At 54.5% G+C, this 21,247-nt stretch overlaps 2 protein-coding genes across 5 annotated transcripts; one reads left to right on the forward strand and one right to left on the reverse strand.

Moving 5' to 3' along the window:
* Window positions 1-4,473: 4,473 nt before the first annotated feature.
* Window positions 4,474-11,059, reverse strand: PARP3 (poly(ADP-ribose) polymerase family member 3). 4 transcript variants are annotated; one of them, XM_023195580.2, is made up of 11 exons: window positions 10,292-11,059; window positions 9,803-9,989; window positions 9,131-9,256; window positions 8,772-8,960; window positions 8,440-8,572; window positions 8,126-8,352; window positions 7,707-7,856; window positions 7,412-7,498; window positions 7,001-7,178; window positions 5,450-5,605; window positions 4,474-5,036 (listed from the first exon to the last, which is right to left on the reverse strand). In XM_023195580.2, exons 2-11 carry the CDS (start codon window positions 9,980-9,982, stop codon window positions 4,867-4,869), a joined length of 1,596 nt encoding a protein of 531 aa, XP_023051348.1. In that variant the 5' UTR covers window positions 9,983-9,989; window positions 10,292-11,059; the 3' UTR covers window positions 4,474-4,866. The 4 variants fall into 4 exon arrangements, 3 of the variants coding, with proteins under 3 accessions (XP_023051348.1, XP_023051349.1, XP_023051350.1); XM_023195581.1 differs by having other exon boundaries at window positions 9,803-9,984; window positions 10,292-10,532; XR_002727162.2 differs by having other exon boundaries at window positions 4,867-5,036; window positions 5,450-6,375; window positions 10,292-10,534.
* A 354-nt stretch (window positions 11,060-11,413) lies between these two features.
* On the forward strand, window positions 11,414-20,084 carry RRP9 (ribosomal RNA processing 9, U3 small nucleolar RNA binding protein). Its single transcript, XM_023195602.2, has 15 exons — window positions 11,414-11,579; window positions 11,864-11,946; window positions 15,359-15,465; window positions 15,814-15,881; window positions 15,961-16,002; window positions 16,282-16,408; window positions 17,042-17,166; window positions 17,248-17,340; window positions 17,834-17,934; window positions 18,041-18,175; window positions 18,258-18,320; window positions 18,737-18,882; window positions 18,962-19,041; window positions 19,732-19,805; window positions 19,914-20,084. Exons 1-15 carry the CDS (start codon window positions 11,493-11,495, stop codon window positions 20,005-20,007), a joined length of 1,425 nt encoding a protein of 474 aa, XP_023051370.2. The 5' UTR covers window positions 11,414-11,492; the 3' UTR covers window positions 20,008-20,084.
* The last annotated feature ends 1,163 nt before the right edge of the window (window positions 20,085-21,247 follow it).

A 21,247-nucleotide genomic window follows, 5' to 3' on the forward strand; every position in this document is an offset into this window, starting at 1 on the left:
GTAGAGATGGGGTTTCACTGTGTTAGCCAGGATGGTCTCGATCTCCTGACCTCATGATCCACCCGCCTCAGCCTCCCAAAGTGCTGGAATTACAGGCGTGAGCCACTGTGCCCTGCCTCTTTTTTTTTTTTTTTGAGATGGGTTCTCACTCTGTCACCCAGGCCAGAGTGCAGTGGCATGATCTCAGCTCACTGCAAGCTCCACCTCCCGACCTCCTGGGTTCATGCTATTATCCTGCCTCAGCGTCCCGGGTAATTGGGACTATGGGCACCCACCACCACACTTGGCTAATTTTGTTGTTGTTGTTGTATTTTTAGTAGAGATGGGATTTCACCGTGTTAGCCAGGATGGTCTCGATCTCCTGACCTTGTGATCTGCCTGCCTCGGCCTCCCAAAGTGCTGGGATTACAGGCATGAGCCACTGCGCCCGGCGTTTTTTTTTTTTTTTTTTTTTTGAGATGGGTTCTCACTCTGTCACCCAGGCTGGAGTGCAGTGGTATGATCTCAGCTCACTGCAAGCTCCACCTCCCGGGTTCACACCATTATCCTGCTTCAGTGTCCTGAGTAGTGGGGACTGTGGGCACCCACCACCACACTTGGCTAATTTTTTTTTTTTTTTTGTATTTTTAGTAGAGACGGGGTTTCACCGTGTTAGCCAGGATGGTCTCCATCTCCTGACCTTGTGATCCGCCTGCCTCGGCCTCCCAAGGTGCTAGGATTACAGGCATGAGCCACCGCGCCCAGCCTGCGACCATCTTTTCTAAAATTGTTCCACCTTCCCATCACTCAAATCCTTTTATCCTGCTTTATTTTTCTTCCCAGCACTTTCCCTACCTGCTATGGTATTTCATATTTATGCATACATTTGATTAGAGCCTGCTTTACTAAAATGTAAGCTCCATGAGAGCAGGGACCTCATCTGAGCCTCACTTGTGCCTGTGGCCCTAGCACCCCTCACAGACACAGGGTCAGCATCGCTGCAGATCTAGATGGTGAAGACAGCACATGGACCTCTTGGTTTAACTAATTTTGTGTTGGAATTCAAAGGGCTCCAGTGCAGTTCTCCATTATTCAGATGAGAAAAGTAGGGCCTGCCCAGAGAGTGGAGAAATGAGTCCCAGGTCACACAGCTGAGTTGGACCTGGAATCCAGGTCACTTGCTTCCTAGAGCTCTGTCCACACAGGTGTCCCTTCCTGTCCTTGACTACAACTTGAACTTGGGCATTTGCCTATAGGAAGTGAAGCTGAATTTTTGAAGTTTTGGTCCTTACCCAGGTAGCCCTGTAGGCCCGGGGCAGCCCCTGAGTTACCAGGGTCTGGAGAGAGCTCAGTAGGGCCAAGTGGGAACAGCAAATGAGAAAAGTGGACTGGGGAAGGCGACAGGGAGGGGTGGGGACTATGGTGGGTTGCAGAGTTCATGCTCCCTTCAACATCATCAATATAAATAAAAAATGAAAACACTTTGTTAGCATGTGTATGTATGTGTGTGTATTGCAAAATTTGCAAAAACAAAACAAAACAAAATTAAATAAAAACACACACAGGAAGGATATATCAGAAACTAATGAAACTGGCTCCCTCCAGCAGGTGAGTAGGAATGGAGTAAGGGGGATAGAAGGACTCTTCTGAGCACACCTTGTATAGAGTGGACCTTTTGGAACTATGTTAATGTTCCACATATTGAAAACAATAAAGTAACAAAGAAGAATGTAGACAGAAATGGCTGAGCCTACCTGTATTTCAAATGAATAACATAACTACATTGAAGAGAAAGAACCAATCCAAGTAACAACTGAACCTATATTCAAACTGTTACTTTGACCATGGACCCTCAGTCTAAAGACAAAAAAAAAAAAAAAAAAGAAAAAGAAAAAAAATACTGAGTAAGATCAGATACATCTTGAGCTCTATTTAGAACATTTGTTTTTCACAGGGTATTGGTATGGCAATTCTGAAACTCCTTTTTGTGTAGGATTGAGCAAATAAATAGATACATTGATGTTGATGGAAACCCAGGTTCTTACTGTTTGAGAATCAAGGAAATAGGGAATTGGGGAAGAATGGAAGAACTCTGTGGTGTTTGATTGGAACTGCAGAAATAGATATAGACAGATGTGTTTGTTATTTATTCACACATACATATTCCCTCTCCTTTCTTTTTTTCCTTTTTTATTTTTTAAGAGACAGGGTCTCAGTCTGTCATCCAGGCTGGAATGTAGTGTTGCAATCATAAGTCACTGCAGCCTTGAACTCTTGGGCTCAAGAGATCCTCCCACTTTGGCCTCCCAAAGTGCTGGGATTACAGGTGAGAGCCCCTGCGCCCAGCCACAAATACACATTCCTTAGCTCTCTTTGCTGAAAGGACTTAAAAGCAATGACACCTCAGCACCAAGGAGCACATCTATTGCCCAGATCTTGGATTCTAAACATTTCCTGCTCCAGGAAACCAGGGCTTCTTGGAGAAATAGTTGATTCCAGGTTTGTAGGAGATGAACCTGGAACATCTTGTGATGCCAGAGAGAAAGGATGTGCTCAAAAAATGATCAGGACACAGAAGGGACCTTGTGCTGGCCAAATCTGGGACAATTTGAGGATCAAAATAACTAATGACAGTAATGGATTATAACTCACTGAATAAAATCAAAATCCATGAGTCTACACTGATAATAAAGGCAGAAAGGATAATGTAAACTAATACATATAAAAGGAATGATGGAGTTAGATAACTACCATTTGCAATCATCTTAGCAAAAATTGATTCAGGTAGTTGATTTCAGTTATCATCGGTGGATATTAAAGCTAGTGGGTGAAAGGTGATGAGGAAAGGGACATTTACACCCAACAGTATTTCCCCACAGATTATTGAGTAATTACAAAAGGGAGAAATGGCAGCTTCACAGTGGAGAAACATAGTGGACATCACCTTAATGGATGATTAGAATTATTTAACATCACCAAGAATGGGCCATGCCCCTACAGATGGAATTCCCTAAGGGCCTATCATCTATGTCGCGTTCCTGCCCATGCAATACCTAAATCTAATCACGACAAAGCATTACAGAAACCTAAACTGAGAGACATTCTATAAAACAACTGGCCTGTATTCTTCAAGTGTCAAGAATGTCAAAGTTATAAAAGAAAAAAAAAAAAAAAGACTGAGGAATGTTTTCAGATTAAAGGAGACCAAAGAGACACAACAACTAAATGCAATGTGCAACCCTAGCCTGGATGTTGGCCTGCTCCATCAATGGCACCCCTTGTCTGTGGATAGGATGACCTGCCTGGTGATCACTGGCATTCCTGCCTGAACAGCCTCCTTTCATGATTGCAGAGCTGTGCCCCTCTCACATATGCTCAACTTGTTTGTAACATTTAGATTAAGACACAAAGGAGGCTGTGTGCAGTGGCTCACGCCTGTAATCCCAGCACTTTGGGAGACACAGGCAGGAGGATCACCTGAGCCCTGGAGTTTGAGACCAAACTGGGCAACATGGCAAAACTCGGTCTCTACAAAAAACACAAAAATTAGCCAGGTGTGGTGTCATGTACTTGTAGTCCCAGCTACTCTGGAGGCTGAGGTGGGAGGATCACCTGAGCCTGGGGAGGCTGAGGCTGCAGTGAGCAGTGGTTGTACCACTGCACTCCAGCCTGGGTGACAGAGTAAGACCCAGGCTCAAAAAAAAAAAAAAGACACGAAGGGATGTTTGGTGCCAAGACATGAGGAATGCTTGATTCATCTGGCAATGTCTGGGATAAAGGACAGAATCACCACGTGGGTCCCCAGATGACAAATAGCTCTGAGTTGACAGTGGGGGTCCCCCTTGAAGCCTCAATTAGAGGAAGCAGGTTGTTGCAGTTATGGACCAGGAAGGACAAGGAGTATGTGCACGATCCACATCAACCGATGTGAGCACTCCCTCCCTGGAGTGTGGCTGGAGGCCCAGGCCCAGCACAGTTGTGCACAGATAGGCAGAGGTTGGGGCAAGAGAATACCACGTTTAGTAAAGCTGCTTGCGCATGCCTGCAGTTTAGCCTACGCTGGTGACCACATGGCTCCGACATGCAGTCCAGGCCAGGATGGACGGCCTGGGTGGATGTGGGATCCAAGCCACTCTCAGCTGTGCCCCTTGAGTAGGCTGCTACATCTGTGTCCCTGTAATACGCCCCTACCACACCCATCACTTCAGGAGGCAAGACTCTGGGGCCACAGCCACATCAAGGCTAACAGGGATTGGAGGGAAGGGATTGACATCTGGGACACAGGGGAGCCTGGTAAGAAGGGGTGATATGGATCCAGAAACCCCACTACTGGGTATACATCAAAGGGAGATGAAATCAGAATGTTCAAGAGATGTCTGCTTTCCCAGTTCACTGCAGCACTATTCACAAGATATGGAAGCACCCTGGTGTCCACTGATAGATGAACGGATAGAGGTAATGTGGTGCATATACATAACAGAGTACCATTCAGCCTTAAAAAAGGAGGAAATCTTGTCATTTGTGAAAACATGGGTGAATATGGTACACATTATGCTAAGTGAAATAAGCCAGGCACAGAAAGACAAACACTGCATGATCTCACTTACATGTGGCACCCATAAAAGCTGCCCTTTTACAAGTAAAGAGTCAAATGCTGGTTACCATGGGCTGGGAGGAGAGGGACTGGGCAGATGTGGGTCAAAGAATACAAAATTTCAGTTAGACAGGAGGCATAAGTTCAGGGATCTTGTACAGCATGGCGACTATAGTTAGCAACAACGTATTGTATTCTTGAAAAAAAGGAGTGCTATAGGGGTACCAGAGATATGCAGGACGATTGAAGATCATGGTCCAGCCTTGCAGGACCCCGGGGGACAGGGCAGGCACTCAGAGGCGGACCTCCAGCAGGTAGCGCAGGCGACACTGGCTCTCCTGGTAGATGAGGTACTCGCTCTGGGAGAATGTGGAGCTGCTGAACTCTGGGCAGGGCACAGGCTGGCCCTGGGGCACCACAACTCGCTGGCCATCCAGCTCCAGCTCTATGTCCTGGGTCGGATCTGCAGGGCACAGCAAGGGCCAGGATGGCCCAGGGGTCACTGGTCCCTGGCCTTACGAGTAAGTCCTGCCCCCTACGCTCTCCACATCTATCACAGGGCACGCCTGCTCATTTCCACCTTGCCCACCTCCAAACCACTGCAGGGCTGGGGCTTCTGCCTGCGGTGTCTGCCCCGACTTCTTTCTGGGAAACTCATCCTCATCCTTCAATGTTCAGTCAAGACTCCTCTCTTTGAAGCCCTCCGGGATGCCCAGGGATGATTTGTTGAACCAGTGGATATTTGTCAAATGACAAACTGAGTGACTGCAGGGAAGCTTCTTTTTGTCCCTCTTCCCAGCCCCCTCCCTGAAAAGGTCCCAGCCCCTAGCTCGGCCCCACCTCTCTCCTTGGGCTATCCAGCTTCCAAGGACTCACCAGGCTCGGTGTGGCCTCGGGCAATGACACTGTCAAAGCCGGGAGGTGGGCTCTTCAAGCTGGGGTTGTCCGTGGTGATTGGGTGCTCTCTGCCCAGGGCCACCTCACCCAGGAACATGTAGCCGATATGGTGGGCCCCACAGTTCGTGCCAGTAACTGGAGGACACAGGGAGGCACCAGTGGGCAGCCCAGCCTTTCTCCTGCTGACCCACGGGGCGCTCTCTGCTGCGATGTTATCCCTTCTGGCTTTGCTGCTCCAGCAAGAAAAGGCTCACTCTCCTCCAGCCGTCACTCCCTCCTTGTCCCGGCCCACTCCCTCCCACCTTACTGTGCTCCCTATGGCCAGGCCTCTGCACCCCCTGCTGTCCTCACCAAGGTCAGCAATGGCCTCCCAGTGACCAAACCCGGGGCAAGGGCTTTTCTCCCTGACCTGCTCTGCTGACTTTGCTCCTGACCTCATCAGCCCCTACCTGGGACTTCCTCGCCCTTGCTCTCCTTAGCCCTTCACCCCGCCACTCTTTCCTAAGCTCCCCTGCCCTCGTGGTGGACCCCTTGCTCTTGGTGACCTCAGGCATCCTAGAACTTCAGCCCCATCTGTTCTGGGATGAATCCTTTGTCCTTGCTCTCTTGGCCAGCTGGCCTCTAATGATGAGGTCAACCTGGGCTGAGGAGCTGGTCTGGGGAGGTCATTTTGGTGAGGACACTCCTGGCCAGAAACTCAGAAGTCACTGGAGACAGCATTGACCCTTTCCCACACGCTCCCCATCCCACGTCCTACATGCACCTCTCCCGGGCTCCCGGGCTCCCTCCCCTGCACCTCCCAGCCCTTGGGCCAGGCACCCATCACATCCAGCCTGGATGAGAGCATGGCCTCCCTTCAGCCTCTGGCTGCTGCCCCTGTCTCCATAGCTGTAGCCACTGGGATCCTGCAACAGACAAGTCCAGCTAGGCTCACCATCACTCTCTGGATAAAGCCTCATCAATTGTTCTGTGCCCCTAGCCCACCCTGCCCCCACTAGGCATTGCTCTGAGCTCCAGTATCAGGAAGTGTTTGGAAGCCCTGACCTGCCACATCCTCATATCCTCCCAGCCTCTCTGCCCATCCCCTTGCCTTGACATCTCCTCTTTTTTATTTTTATTTTTTTCAGATGGAGTCTGGCTCTGTCACACAGGCTAGAATGTGATCATAGCTCATGGCAGCCTTAAACTCGTGGACTCAAGCGCTCCTCCTGCCTCAGCCTCCTGAGTAGATGGAACTACAGGTGCGTGCCACCACACTTGGCTCAAAGGCTCCCCTTTTACCCCCTCCCAGGTCTGGTTGGTAAACCCATCCTATCTGTATCACCTCCCCCAGGAAGCCATCCCTGACCATCAGACACTTCCTCTAAGAACCCCACCGCCAAAGCCCAGGACAACCCACTGAGCACTATAGTCATTAACCATTAAAGGATTCCTCTCTTGGATTCACCATGAGCTTCCAGTGGGCAAGGACTGGGCCCAATCCACCTTAGTGCCAACCCTCCCAGGGCTTGGCCCAGAGGGGCACCTCACCATAGCCAGCTGACTTGCTGTTCTCTGAGGCAAAGTAGATTCCCTTGCCAACACGCCCACCAGAATGTGGCATAATGCGGAGTCCACTAGTGAGGATGGCAGCCACCACGGCCATGTTGGTGCCATGCCACAGCAGCTTCCGATTACCCAATTTGGAGTGGGCCTGGAATCTGTCTTCCTGAGTGGAGAGGAAGTGAGAAATGGGAGTCCTGCCACCCAAGCACTCAGGTGCCTTGCCCTCCTGCTCAGAGGTGTGACCAAGGCCTAGCGCCCCTCTGCTTACTCACACGCACTCATGGCCGGCAGAAACTGACCAGAGTTGCTAAACGATTTGCTAAGGGGCAGATAAGCCAAGGACATCTTCCTAAGGCACAGTGGTGATGGGGGAGGGGGTGGAGGAACCTCCCTCACCTCCCCGTCTCGGTTTGCTTTCCAGACGTGTTGAAGAGTAGGGCACCTATAGTTGCTGCCAGTCTGATCTAAGTAGGTCTGTATCACCTGTGGGGAGAGCAGAAGCTGGTTGCCAGGGTAGGAGGCTCAGGAGCTAATCCCCCTCTTTTCTTTCTCCAGTCCCAAGCCCTCCTCAGGCCCTGGAGACACAAGAAGGGAAGGCTGAGGGTGAGTATTCCTCTAGGCACCTCAAGGGCAGGTGGGCAGAGGGACGGTGCCCACTGATAGCCTGGCCCCTCTATGGGGTCTAACTCACCTTGTACTCAGGTGCTCCAGAGTCTAGCAGCTGCAGCTGGCACTTGAGAAGCTGGTGGTCTCGGTCTAGGGGGTGTGGCACCTCCTCCACCATCTTCTTCTGCTCAGGGGCTGCCTGCAGGGCCTGGGCCAGCTCGATGTCTGCCAGCACCTAGGATGATGGGCCCTGGCAGCTTGTCTTCCCACTTGACCTCTGGACTCCCCTATCCTCTCTCACACAACTGGTACTGCAGCCACCCAAACTGTGTATCCACATCTCCCTTCCCACCCTATCTGTCTGCCTGGCCTTCCCTACCTGTCTGTCAGCCTGCCCAGGCAATCCATCCCTGTGGGCCTTCTCGGCTACCTGTACCTCATCTTGCTCGCCTAGGCTGTCTGTTCACTGCCCCACTGCCTGCCCGCACCCCTGCCAGCCCTCACCAGGAGCATGTCCTTCTTGGCCTGCAGAAGCTCAGGGGAGTTGATGGGCGGGGGCCGGCTGCGGCCGAAGTTGTGCGGGATGACAGTGTAAAAGTGGGAGGACAGCTCCTCCAGGCTTTGGCCACCATCCGTGGGGCCTTTCAGGGCCTCCTCCAGAGCCTCCAAGGCCTCGAAGCCCCGTGCAATCTGTTGCTTGCTCAGCTTCCCCAGGGGCATCTTCTTCACATCTGGAGGGACAGGGGAGTGGGGAGACTCAGCCCCACAGCCCTGCCACCCTGAAGCCCCTGCCACTCTGCCTGCCTCTCACCCCTCACCCAGGTCCATGAGGGCCATGGTGTTCTCGAACATCTCCTTGCTGAAGATGTTAGTGATGAGCTTCTGCGTGGCTGGGTCCAGGGAGCAGGGCTGCACCCGCTTAGCCACAGTCCTCACTGGGCCTCCATCCACCTGAAGATAGAGGGCACATGTGGGCAGGAGCAGCTGGGCAGGGCGTGACAGCAGACAGAGACCGGCCAGCCTGAGGCCAGAGGGGAGTTCTGTGGCTGAGGCTGCGCAGCTGGGCAGTGGCAAAGCCCAACCAACGGGGACTCTCCAATCAGTCCCCTCCCTCGGCCCAGGGCCCGCCCACCTTCCCTGGCCATCTCACCTTCACCACAGCTTCCTGGGCCTCATCCTCTCCCTGTACTTCGATAAGCGTATACTTGCCCGGGTGAGCCACAAAGCAGTCCCGCTCCGCCCACTTGTTCTTGGTCTTTTCCCGAAATTTCTTCTCAAAGTCCTTCTTTGCATCTTCTAGCCTTGTGAAGTGGTTGATCTTCGACTGGCCTACCTCTCCCTGAAACCGACAGCCTTCAGGGGTATGTCCACCATCAACATTTGCTGGCCTGTGTGTTGGGCCAGGCCCTGTGCTGAGTGCCCCGGGACAGTTGGGTGTGCCCCCCCACTCAGTAGCTGTGGCCTTTTGGGGACCCTGCGGAGTATGTGCAGAGCAGGCGGGGCACTCACCACACGGCCCCAGCGGTTCCAGCAGGTGAAGCGGTGGCCATCTTGGAGCAGCTGCATGATGTAGAACTTGTTGTTGTTGTTCCCGATGTTGGTCTGGTTCAGGGTGCAGTCGTAGTCCTCATGCACCTGGGCCAGAGGGGAGGTGGGGGCAGTCTGGTTGGGGTCAGATGGGGTGCCTGGCTGCACACTGAGAGGGCTCTGATGGGGACAGGAGTCCAACAGCAGTGGGAGTCAGAGGGACCCTGTCTTGGAAGCCTGGGCGGTCACTGCTCTTCCCTCGGGGATGTGGCGTGAGAGGACATGGCTAAACCCTGACATGGGGGTGTGGGGAGTTCAGGGGCACACAACTGGGCCCTGGATGGGGGACTCTGAGAGGGACATGGCTCTGCCCTGAGGGGACATGGGCGAGCGCACAGGAGACTGATATAGTCAGAGCCTTTCCCTAAGTGTGGTGGGGGGAGGCCTGCATGGGGTCTGAAGGGCAGACGTGACCTGCCTGGACCTGATGGGACACAGCCCTGACATCTAGGGTCAGGAGAACATGGCCTTGCTCTGGCGCTTACCTGGGGGCCTTGGGCTCCAAACCCAGAACTGAACCCTAAGGGGGTGGCCTGGGTGTGTTTGTGCTTATCAGCAGGCAGGCTCTGGGCCTGACTGGGGACTGCAGCTCACCTGGGTCTGAGGGTTGCTGCTGAGTGGACATGTTGGATCCACACGGATTATGTGTTTCTCTGCTGGCATGGCCTTGAGGGCCTCAGCGGTGGAGCGGAAGGGGTCCTCCTCCCTTCCCCCCTGCCGGCCCTTCTTCTCAGGGCCCTCAGTCTGTGCCGGGCACTTCCGCTTTGGAGCCATGGCTGTCCTGGGGCACAGAGAGGTCCTTAGGCCTCCATGGTCTCCTCATCCCTAACGACCCACTCTCACTCCCCACCCCCGCCCTGGGTCAGCACAGCATCAACTTGCCCCACCCCAGGCTGGCCCTTCGGTGGCCTCCCACTGCATCCTCTGTCCACCCTGACAGCACTCCCAGTCCCAGACCACACCCGGCTATTTGTCACTCAGAAACGCCCCTTTCCCCAGTCCCAAGTGCAAGATTAGGACTCTGTCCAGTCTGCCCACCCGGGTCAACAGGGTCTGCCTGGCTCCCTACCCTCTCCAGCTCACCTGTGTGTCCTGAAAGTGAAAGGAGGATCTCTGTCTTCCACTTCAGGGCTCCTCCCACTGTGTCAGCTAGTTCAGCCCTGGCATGGTTGCTGGGCTGAGTCACCGAGCTATGGGGGAGGGTGGGCAGAGGCTCCTGGGAGCAGGATTCTTGGGGCCAGATGTATCCTCCCGGGGCTTAGAATCCAGTGCTGGGAAGGCCAGGCTGGTCCTTCCCAATAGACTCAAGAGTTCTGAGGAGCTAGAACTCCAGATCAGTGGTCTTGAACTGCCAGAGGGCAAAGGCCAGTCCCACCAGGCCTTGCCCTGCCCTGCCCTGCTCTGCGGAGGGCTGTGGGCAGGACCGTAGGACACTCACCTAAGAAAAGCAGGGACATGGGAGAGGTCTTGGCTGCCACCCCACCTGGTTGTGTGCGCCAACCTGGGCAGTTCCAGGTCTAACAACTCTCTATGAGCCTTAGGAGTGAATTAGGGAGGGAATTCCCCAACAATCGCCAGAGGCCGGGGATGAGCTTGTGTGAGGAATTAGACATCGGCTATTTGGCCACCAGTGTGGTGAAGCAGAGGCTGGGGCAGGCCGAGTCAGGCGACCAGTCCCACGGACGGGTGGACACTCGATCTGGCATATCCAAGGCCAGGGCAGTCGCATCCGTAGCGCTGCTCCGGTGGCCGGGGCCTGCAGCACGCATCTGCCAGTCGCCCGGTGACCTTGGGCCCGGGTAACGACGCAGCCTCCCTCTCCCCGGGGCTGCTTTGATCCCCGCTGGGTCTAGTGCCGGGCTGCCCAAGGAGGGGAGGAGTCACGCTCTAGAACGCGAAAGGACTCCGCGTCTGTGGCGCCCCCCAGCGGCCAAGGCGCGCAAACACAGAGAAGGCTCTTCCTCCGACTTCGAAGTCGGCCAGCAGCAGAGCGCAAGCGCCACAGCTTCAGGCCGGAAGCGCCCGGGGAGATGTGGGCTTCCTACTCGAGCCTGGTGCGGGAGCCTAGGAACTTCAGGAGGCGGGGCCACAAGCGTGCATCCTATGGGTGCTTGGGGGCGAGGCAGAGCCTGCCTAAGGACCCAATGGAGCAGTAGGAGGCGGGGCCCGGCGGGCGGTGGAAGCCTATCAGGACGCGGGGTCTTGCCATGTGGCTGGGGAGCTGGGAGGGTTCAGCTGCCACGTGAGTTCCCCGGCGGCTGCTGCTACACACCTGGTGGGCAGCATGTCGGCAACAGCGGGAGCTCGTAAGCGGGGAAAGCCGGCCTCTGGGGCCGGGGCTGGCGCGGGGGCCGGCAAGCGGCGGCGAAAGGTGAGCATGGCGCTTCTGAGGCCCGCGGTCAGCCCTGCTACTGGGACAACCGTCATCCCATCCAGGGGACCTGGGTCCGGGCCCTTCCCCAGCCCTTCCCCTAGGATCCCTGCTGGACTCAGCTTCGTCCCTCTGTCCGCGGGCCAAATCCTAGAAAGCCGTGCGCTTAACCCGGGAGCCACCGCCTTTCCCAGTTCTGGGGTTCTGAGGGACCCGAGGGGGGCCCTTGGTCATGCCAGCGTGATCGGGACCCCTAACCAAAGAAAGGACCGTATAATTCCCAGGCCGACTCTGCGGGGAACAGGGGCAAATCCAAGGGTGGCGGCAAAATGAATGAGGAGATCTCCAGCGACTCTGAGAGCGAGAGGTGAGCTATTCTTTTGCACGTAGTGGGAGGGAAAACTGAGGCCCATGATGTATGGAAGACTCAGTGAGTCCGAGCAGAGCTGAGCCTAGAACCCAAGACTCTGGCCCTTGGCTCTGAGATCGTGGCTCTTTCCTTTAGTTTCTGGTCCTGCAGTCTCGTTTCTGCGAGGTCTCTGGGTGGGAAGGACCCTAGGCCCCAATCCGAGGCCATTGAGACCTCCTTAGTCTTTGGCAGGGACTGGACTGATTGTGAAATTGCAGGAAAACAGAACAAAGCTGTCAAGTATTTCTTGCATCTCTCTTCCCTTGCCAGTTTCCCTGCAATTTCACAAATAATGGACTCCCCGTCTCTTAACGCACCAGGCACTGTCTTTACTGTTGGAAAGGCAGAGATAGGCAGGCAGGTGAAGAGAGTGTGTTGTAGTGAGATGTGTATTTTATAGTTGTGTGTTCTGGGAACAGAGGAGGGACTTTTAAATAGCGTCTTGAGAGATGAGGAGGAGTCTTTCACGGAGAGGTAGGGAAGGCCTTCAGGGAACAGCAAAGGTAGGCAGGCAGGTGAAGACAGTGTTGTGGTGCGATGTGTATCTTGTAGCTGTGTGTTCTGGGAACAGAGGAGGGACATTTAAATAGGGTCTTGAGAGATGAAGAGGAGTCTGTCATGGAGAGGTAGGGAAGGCATTCAGGGATCAGAGGAAAGTCTGAGGTGTAAGTGTGCCAGAATGGGCACTAGGAAAGAAGGAAGGGGGCTGGGCCTGGTAACTCACGCCTGTAATCGCAGCACTTTGGGAGGCCAAGGTGGGAGAATTGCTTGAGGTCAGGAGTTTGAGACCAGCCTGGGCAACATAGCGAGATCTTGTCTGTACAAAGATAAAAAAAGTTAGCTGGGTATGGTGGTCTGCACCTGTAGTCCCAACTACTCGGGAGGCTAAGGTTGGGGGATCCCTTCCTAGGAAGTTGAAGCTGCAGTGAACTATGATCATGCACTGCTCTCCAGTCTGAGTGACAGAGCAAGACCCTGTCTCTAAAACACACGCACACACACACACACACAAACAGGAGGGCTGGTCATAGGTGCATGCAAATTGTAGAGGGCTTTGAATGCCTCCCTCATTTCTGCAAGTGATGGGTGTGGTTGCTTGCAGGATTTCAAAGGGTCAGGCCAGGGGTCAGGCCTGACCCTGTGGGTGGGAGGCTCTTGGACCAGAGAATCCTAGTGCCTTCCCTGTGAGCTGACTTTAGAACCTCTCTTCTAAGATTGAGTATGTGTTGCCTTAATTTGCTCACAGAAAGACTTAATGTACTTTTTTTGTTTTTGTTTTTGAGGCAGTCTCACTCTGTTGCCCAGGCTGGAGTGCAGTGGTGTGATCTTGGCTTACTGTAACCTCTGCTTCCCAGGTTCAAGTGATTCTTCTGCCTCAGCCACCTGAGTAGCTGAGATTATAGGCCTGCACCACCATGCCTGGCTAATTATGTATGTTTAGTAGAGATGGAGTTTCACCATGTTGGCCAGGCTGGTCTCAAATTCCTGACCTCAAGTGATCCACCCACCTTAGCCTCCTAGAGTGCTGGGATTATAGGCATGAGCCTCCATACCCATCCATTAATGTACTTTTCTTAATCCGAAGGTTATTGTGGGTGAGTGTGTGACAGACTAGTGTGCCTAAGTGCCTTTAAATATTTTTAGAATGTTGTGTTGTGAAGTGTGTTAGATACAGAAGAGTGAATGGGATGTATTTGTACTACAGAGAGTAGTGGTAAATTGGTGAATCTCTGTACACTTACCACTTAGGTTAAGAACTAGAACATTTGCAGAAACTTAGAAGCCCCAACTGTCATTCCTAACTTGAGTTAATCTTTTTTGGTTTCTTTGCTCTTCTTTTAAAAAATTAGTATTTTCCATTTAGGTATAGTTTACATATAGTACCATTCACTTTTTAAAGTTATAGTTCAGTGAGTTTTGACAAACACACACAGTCCTGTGACCACTGCTACCCTGAAGATAAAGGGTTTTATCACCCTCCAAAACTCCTCCTGCTCCTTCGTAGTCAGCCCCTCTCCCTCTCCCCGAGTCTCTGCTAACCACTGCCCCTGGAGTCGTGCATTTTCTAGCATATCCTGTAAATGGAATCATAGTGTGTCTTCCCTTGCGTTTCTTTAGCGTTCTGCCTCATGCGTATGAATCCTTCAACAATAGATTGATTGGTGTGGCGAAATTGAGTAGAAGTCTGAAGTTAACACAGGTCTCTTGGCTGTGTAAGGGAAGGGCAGCACCAGCCCTGTTGGCTGAAGGCTTGCCAGGCACAGGGCACTGAATTATTTCTGGAGCATGGTCCAGCTTTGGCTTTGCTGAGAGTTTTTGAGGTCCCTTCTGGGGAAGTCAGGGGCAGGATTACGAATGAGTCCTGGGAAACCCGGTTAGGGGAGTGGACAGAGACTAGATGTCTGCAGGCACATGATCAGAAGGAGTGGGCTGCCCTGGATTCTCTGCATCTGAGTGCCCATGACCTACCCCCAGCTCCCAGGAGCAGGTCAAAGCAGGACCTTTCTTTGAGTGAAGTGAGTACTCTCAGCTGGTCCCGAGGGCTGGGTCATGGAAGGGAAAGCAGTACCTTCACCAGTAAGGGTCAATCCCCAAACAGTCAAGGTTCACTTGAAACCTTGTTCCCAGGGTAAAGGATGGTGCTGTGGTGATGACAGTCCCGGTGTGTCTGCCTGGTGGATCCATGGATCTGATCCAGACTGCCCCCGTCATGTCTGGGGATGGGATCATCTTTTCTGCTCTCTGTGTCACATCTCTGGTTTCTGGTATCCCTTCCCTTCTCTTTCCAAGTTTACCCTCTTGTTTGGGGAGCACATCCTCTATCCTTCTTAAGAAAGAGGGAGAAAGTTCTGTGGCACTTTGCATACCTGGCAGTGTCGTCGTTGATTGTTTGACTGGGTATGGCATTTTAGGGGTCAGTGTATTCCTTTAAAGGTTTGTGTGTGAGGCTCCTTTGTCTTCTTGTTCTCAATATTGCTGTTGAGATGCCCGAGCATGTTGATTCCTGACTCTTTGTCTGTGACCTGATTTCTTTTGGAAGCCTGGTTTCTCTTGGAAGCTTCCTATTTCCCCCAGAGTTGAGCCTAGAACACTAGCATGTGCCCGCTAAAGATCCACTGGGGTAGACCCAGCTCCTCCTTTAGTGATCTCTTTGGGATTTGGGTCTGTTTCCACCCCTACGTGGGGCACTGAGTGGGGCCTTTTAGTTTGGGGAGTCACATCCTTCAGTTTTCTGCTGCGTAGTCACCGGCCATGTGGGCTGGCAGGGAATGGGAAAGGTTGGATGGCAGGGCGAGCATTCAGAAGGCATGATCCTAGTGGCCACAGGAACAAGGTGAGCCCCTCAGACCCAGCCCCTTCCTGCCCAAAGCCTAGCTCCAAGGAAGCCTGAAGAGGAGGAGGAAGAGCTGGAGGAAACTGCACAGGAAAAGAAGCTGCGCTTGGCCAAGCTCTACCTAGAGCAGCTCCGTCAGCAAGGTGAGCCAGTGGGCAGGCTAGCCATGGGCAGGGCTTGTGCCTGTGCTGTTCTGCTGCCCGCTGCTGCAACCCCAGCCACTTGATGGGTGACTGACATGGGTTTCCTGTGGGTGCCCGGGCTGTCGGTGCTGGCTGCTCTGGGGGGGTGGCCAGGAGCTCTCATGGGCCTCCTGGGGAGCCTGCAGGAGGCTGATCCGATAAGTAAAGGCAGGAGGAAACCCTCCAGCCTGCCCTCCCCTCTGCTGAGGCAGCTGGAGCTTCCCACATCACCCAGCCCTGCGGCAGTGGGATGGAAGGGGAAAGAGGCATCTCAGCCTCAGTTTACTTGGTCTGGTCTGTCCTGTGCAGAGGAGGAGAAGGCTGAGGCCCGTGCATTTGAGGAGGATCAGGTGGCAGGGCGCCTGAAGGAGGATGTGGTAAGTGGAGGGAGAGTTGGGGAGGGCAGGGGTGGAGCTGATCTGCTCCCAGGGTCTCATCCATTTCTTCTCCGTGCAGCTCGAGCAGAGGGGCAGGCTGCAGAAGTCGGTGGCAAAGGAGGTGAGTGGGCATGGTACTTCGGTACAAGGTTAGAGGGAGTTGGGGACCCCACCTGGGCTGGTGGGCAGGTGGCTCAGTGTGGGCTCAGTGTGTGGGAGTCTTTGCTCTGGAACATGGTGGACACTTGGGCCTATCCGGTCAGGTAAGGATCTGATCCTTGTAGCCTTGGGTCTTGTTTTCCTTCTGGCCTGGGTAGGAAAGGCCAACACTGCGTGGTGGGGTTGGTGGAGTGGTGCCTTTATGCCACTAACCGCAGTGACCCAGCACCTATCTGCCCAGATCCAGGCCCCAGCCTCAGCTGACATTCGTGTTTTACGGGGGCACCAGCTCTCTATCACATGTTTGGTCATCACCCCCGATGACTCGGCCATCTTCTCTGCCGCCAAAGACTGCACCATCATTAAGTGTGAGTGAGTGCCTGGAAGGGGCTGCAGCCCTCAGGGAAAATCCGGGAGGGCCAGTCAGGGCAGCGGGAGTGGCCACGGCAGGCTGAGCCCTGAAGCGGAGAAGTCTCTGGAGGCAGGTTTGCTGCCCTAGAGGTGCTCTCTGGGTGACAGTGGAAGCTGCTGCCCAGCAGTGGGGCTTATGAGCTCCCTGTCCCTAGTGACCTTCTGGCAAAGTCAGGAAGATGATTTAATGGGAATTAATGCCGCAGGTGGGTGGTTGGACTAGAAGACATTTGAGGCTGTGCAGTCCTTGGATTGAGTGCTCGGTCCTCCTGCGTTCCCATCTGTTGCTGGCTGAGCAGTTCCTTCTCCACCCGCTGTAGTAACAGGAGAGCTCACACCATCAATCCCAAAGCCCTTGTGCATCTCTTCTCTTCTTTGGGCTTCATGGCTGCTGTTTGGCACTAATGTCCCTCTTCATAGATGAGGAAACTGAGGCAGCTTGTCTGGAGGCTCATGGTGGCTGAGCCAGGTCTTCTGGCGGAGTCCGGGACCTTTGCCATGGCTCTTCTTTCCATGCGGCCCCTTGAGGGAGGTTACCAGCCAGCCCTAGTCCCCCATCCCAGTAGCTTCTCCCCCACCCCCAATGGCAGGGAGCGTGGAGAGTGGACGGAAGCTTCATGTGATTCCTCGAGCCAAGAAGGGTGCCGAGGGAAAACCCTCTGGCCACAGCAGCCATGTCCTCTGCATGGCCATCTCCTCCGACGGCAAGTACCTTGTAAGGCCAGGTTGGCCCTGGGGGCAGGTGGGAGGTCTGGTGCACGGTGGGTGCCTGTGGTCATTGTCTTCATCCTTGCAGGCCTCGGGTGACCGCAGCAAGCTCATTCTCATTTGGGAGGCCCAGAGCTGCCAGCACCTGTACACCTTCACAGGACACCGGGATGCAGTGTCGGTGAGGAGCTGGGTCTACCCCAGTGGATCTTTAGCGGGCACATGCTAGTGTTCTAGGCTCAGTGCTGGCTTCTGGGGTCCCCGTCCTCAGAGAACCTGCATCCTGGGGTAGCGAGTGGGTAGTGAGTGGTGCTGTAAAGTACATAAATGGTCTAGAGGGATGGAGAGGAGCTGGGGGAGACGAGGCTGAGCTTGCTCAGGAATCAGGGAGGGCCTTGAGAAGCTGCCTCTGGGCGGGGTGTGGTGGCTTTTGCCTATAATCCTAGGACTTTGGGAGGCTGAGATGGAGGATCATTTGAGCCCAGGAGATGGAGGCTGCAGTGAGCTATGATCGCACCACTGCACTCCAACCTGAGCAATACAGCCGGGCTGCATGAAAGTGCCTCACAGGACGTGCTACATGGCTTGCTTTTTGGGAAGTCCTCCCTGGGCCTGAACTGTCTCTTGCCTGCTGTAGTCCAGGTCCCCTTTGTCCTCTCCCCATGCACCCTTAGGGGCTGGCGTTCCGCAGAGGCACCCACCAGCTCTATAGCACATCCCACGATCGCTCCGTGAAGGTGTGGAATGTGGCGGAGAACTCCTACGTGGAGACGCTGTGAGTGTGTATGGGAGAGGGTATGTGGATGGCGTGGGAGAGGGTGTGTGAGTGTGCATGCGTGAGTTCACACAATACCCCTATCCTGCTCTGTCTGGCCCTCCAGCTTTGGACACCAGGACGCAGTGGCTGCTCTGGATGCCTTGAGCCGGGAGTGCTGTGTGACGGCTGGGGGCCGGGATGGGACTGTACGTGTGTGGAAGATCCCCGAGGAGTCCCAGCTTGTCTTCTATGGCCACCAGTAAGGTGGCCTGCCGTGCCAGTGGGGTCTACATGGGTTGGGGGTGGGCTTGGGCCACGCCCCTCACAGCCCCTTTCTCCAGGGGCTCCATCGACTGCATCCACCTAATCAATGAGGAGCACATGGTGTCCGGCGCGGACGATGGGTAAGAGCTCCTTTGGATGTCTCTGGCCACGGCTTCTGCTCCCTAGCGCTGGCTGCCCATGGGGCCCTGAGCTTGCCTCAGGGCACCCCCAGTGGGGGAGCTGTTGTAACCTCTTTTCACAGATGAGAATGCTGAGGCAGAGAGCTCAGATGACCTTGTCTGGGCTGTGTGCTGTTGATCCCTTCCTGTCATGTTGCCTTTCTTCTTTTTTTTTAGAATTCAAAAAAATTTTCTGTGGGTACTTAGGTGTATGTATTTATGGGGTACTTGAGATGTTTTGATACAGCATGCAGTACGTAATAATCATGTCATGGGAAATGGGGTACCCATCCCCTCAGGCATCAATCCTTTGTGTTACACGTGTGGCCTTTTCTGCCTCTGGCCCCCTCACTGCTGTATTCCCTCCCTGTCTACAGCTCTGTGGCCTTGTGGGGCCTCTCCAAGAAGCGACCACTTGCCCTGCAGCGTGAAGCTCACGGGCTGCGGGGAGAGCCAGGCCTGGAGCAACCCTTCTGGATATCGTCGGTGGCAGCCCTCCTCAACACAGATCTCGTGGCTACAGGTGGGTGCCCTGAGAGGCAGGGAGGAGGGGTCGCCGGGTGGGCCGGTGCGGGGGTTGCTCACTGTTGTCGTCTCCCCAGGCTCCCACAGCTCCTGCGTGCGGCTTTGGCAGTGTGGGGAAGGCTTCCGGCAGCTTGACCTTCTCTGCGACATTCCCCTGGTGAGTAAATGGGCTTGAATGCTCAGCCTGTCTCTGCCACACTGCTGAGGCCCCTGGAATTAGCTCTTTAAGGTCTGTCTTCCTGCCAGAAGGGAACCTTCTCAGGGCAGGGCCAGCTCGTAGCACAGGGCCTGGCAGGAACCCTCCTCACTTTCCCCGCTCTGCTCCGCTTCCTATCCTAGCCCCGTCCAGGGTGCTGGGGTACAAGTCAGGAGCAGCATGGGCAGAGGCATGGAGACCTGGCCCTGTGATGGGTTCTGCACCGCTGGTGCCAGATTGGGTGCCAGGCTAGAGCATGTGGACCCTACTGTCCACACTCGGGTGACCTGGGGGAGGGTGGCAGGATCTGTCAGGGATGTGTGCTGAGAATGCAGGGTCTAGGTCAATGGGGACAGTCATGGGGTCTCCAGGGCCCCACCTCCAGGAGCCAGCCTCAGGCCATACTTGGTGTACACTGCCTCCTTCATCCTCACAAACTCACTGCTAGCCCTGTGCTCTGCTTGCCCCCATCTCGCAGATGTGGAGGCTGAGGCCCCAACAGGTGAAGGACTGGCCTGTGTCACCAGGTGGCAGGAGGCAGAGCAGGGATTTAACCCAGGCCTGGTAAGGCCTGGCCCTTGACTGTGATTCTGAGGACGGTGGTGGAGTGGCATTCTAATGTCTTTCTGTGTTGTCTCTGTCTCTGCTCAGATGGGTTTTATCAACAGCCTCAAGTTCTCCAGCTCTGGGGACTTCCTAGTGGCTGGGGTGGGGCAAGAGCACAGGTATGTGTGGCCCTTGAGGGTTCAGGTAAGGTGGTGCAGGCTGGACTGCTGGGTGGAAATGGGGTGGAGACTGGGCCGAGTCTCAACTGCTTCTTGCGCTATCTGCAGGCTTGGCCGATGGTGGAGAATCAAAGAGGCTCGGAATTCTGTCTGCATCATACCACTCCGCAGGGTCCCTGTACCCCCAGCTGCTGGTTCCTGACACTCTTACCCTCCTTATTTAAGTCCTTCCCAGGCCATGCCCCACCCTCTTTGTATTAAAAGCCTCCTCTTTTGGGCCTTGTCTCTTGTAGCTTCTTGGCGGAGGAGGGGTGGGATTGCATCAGGGACTGGGTGGGAGGCGGCCTGGGGAGGGACAGGACTCCAGCAGTCTCCTAGCTCTGCCCCTCTGCTAGCCTGAGGGCTGTTATCCTTTTCCAAAGAACTTGGGATGGAGACCTCAACTGGCTCCTGGCTCCTGGTCCCTGCATGTCCTGCACGACCTCATCAGGCTAGCTGCCCACCACTGCTCTTGGGTGGTTGGAGTCAGAAGCTACTCACCCCTCAGCTCAGAAGCCATGGCTTATAAGGGCTGGCGCAGGGGTCAGGACTGGGCTTTAGACAGGACCTGCACATCAAACTGGCTTGGCTTCCTCTCCCAGGTCAGGTCAGGAAGCTGGAGGGGACAGATGGCCCCTGAGGTGTGGGGGTTGGGAGTGGGAGTGTGAGTGGGACCCTGGACCGTGGACTTACTGTTTGGAGACAGGGGTCCAAGTTGGGAAGAGCTCTGTCTTTGGTCTGAATGTCAGAACCAGGCTACAGTGCTCATCACAGCCCGGACCTACCTGCCAGGCAAGCGAGTCAAAGGAATGTTCACTCTCTCCGATCTCACCGAGTGGGTAGCTCCCTCCTGCTGTGGGGTGAAGCCAGTGAGGAGGAGGCAGAGGTGGACTGGAGGTGTAGAGGCACAGTGAGGTTCCTCCTTGTCAGGAAAAAGGAGAAGAGGGTATTAAGGGAAAGCCCTGTGCCCATGGGGCCCTGAACCTGTGAAGGAGTGGTGCGGTCCCCTGAGAGATGAAGCCACAGGGCTTCCCTTGACCCCATGCTCACGAGGCCTTCCCCTCAGACTGCCTGCAGTTAACCTGGGGCCAGAGGGGTCAGGTTCAGGCTGAGCCTCTGAAAAATCATTTTTTTTTTTTTTTGAGATGGAGTTTCGGTCTTGTTGCCCAGGCTGGAGTGCAGTGGCATGATCTCGGCTCACTGCAACCTCTGCCTCCCAGGTTCAAGCAATTCTCCCACCTCAGCCTCCCAAGTAGCTGGCATTACAGGCATGTGCCACCATGCCCGGCTAATTTTGTATTTTTAGTAGAGACGGGGTTTCTCCATGTTGGTCAGGCTGATCTCGAACTCGCGACCTCAGGTGATCTGCCCACCTTAGCCTCCCAAAGTGTTGGAATTACAGG

The sequence above is a fragment of the Piliocolobus tephrosceles genome, chromosome 2 (genome assembly GCF_002776525.5).
Source record: "Piliocolobus tephrosceles isolate RC106 chromosome 2, ASM277652v3, whole genome shotgun sequence".
Classification (NCBI taxonomy): Eukaryota; Metazoa; Chordata; class Mammalia; order Primates; family Cercopithecidae; genus Piliocolobus; species Piliocolobus tephrosceles.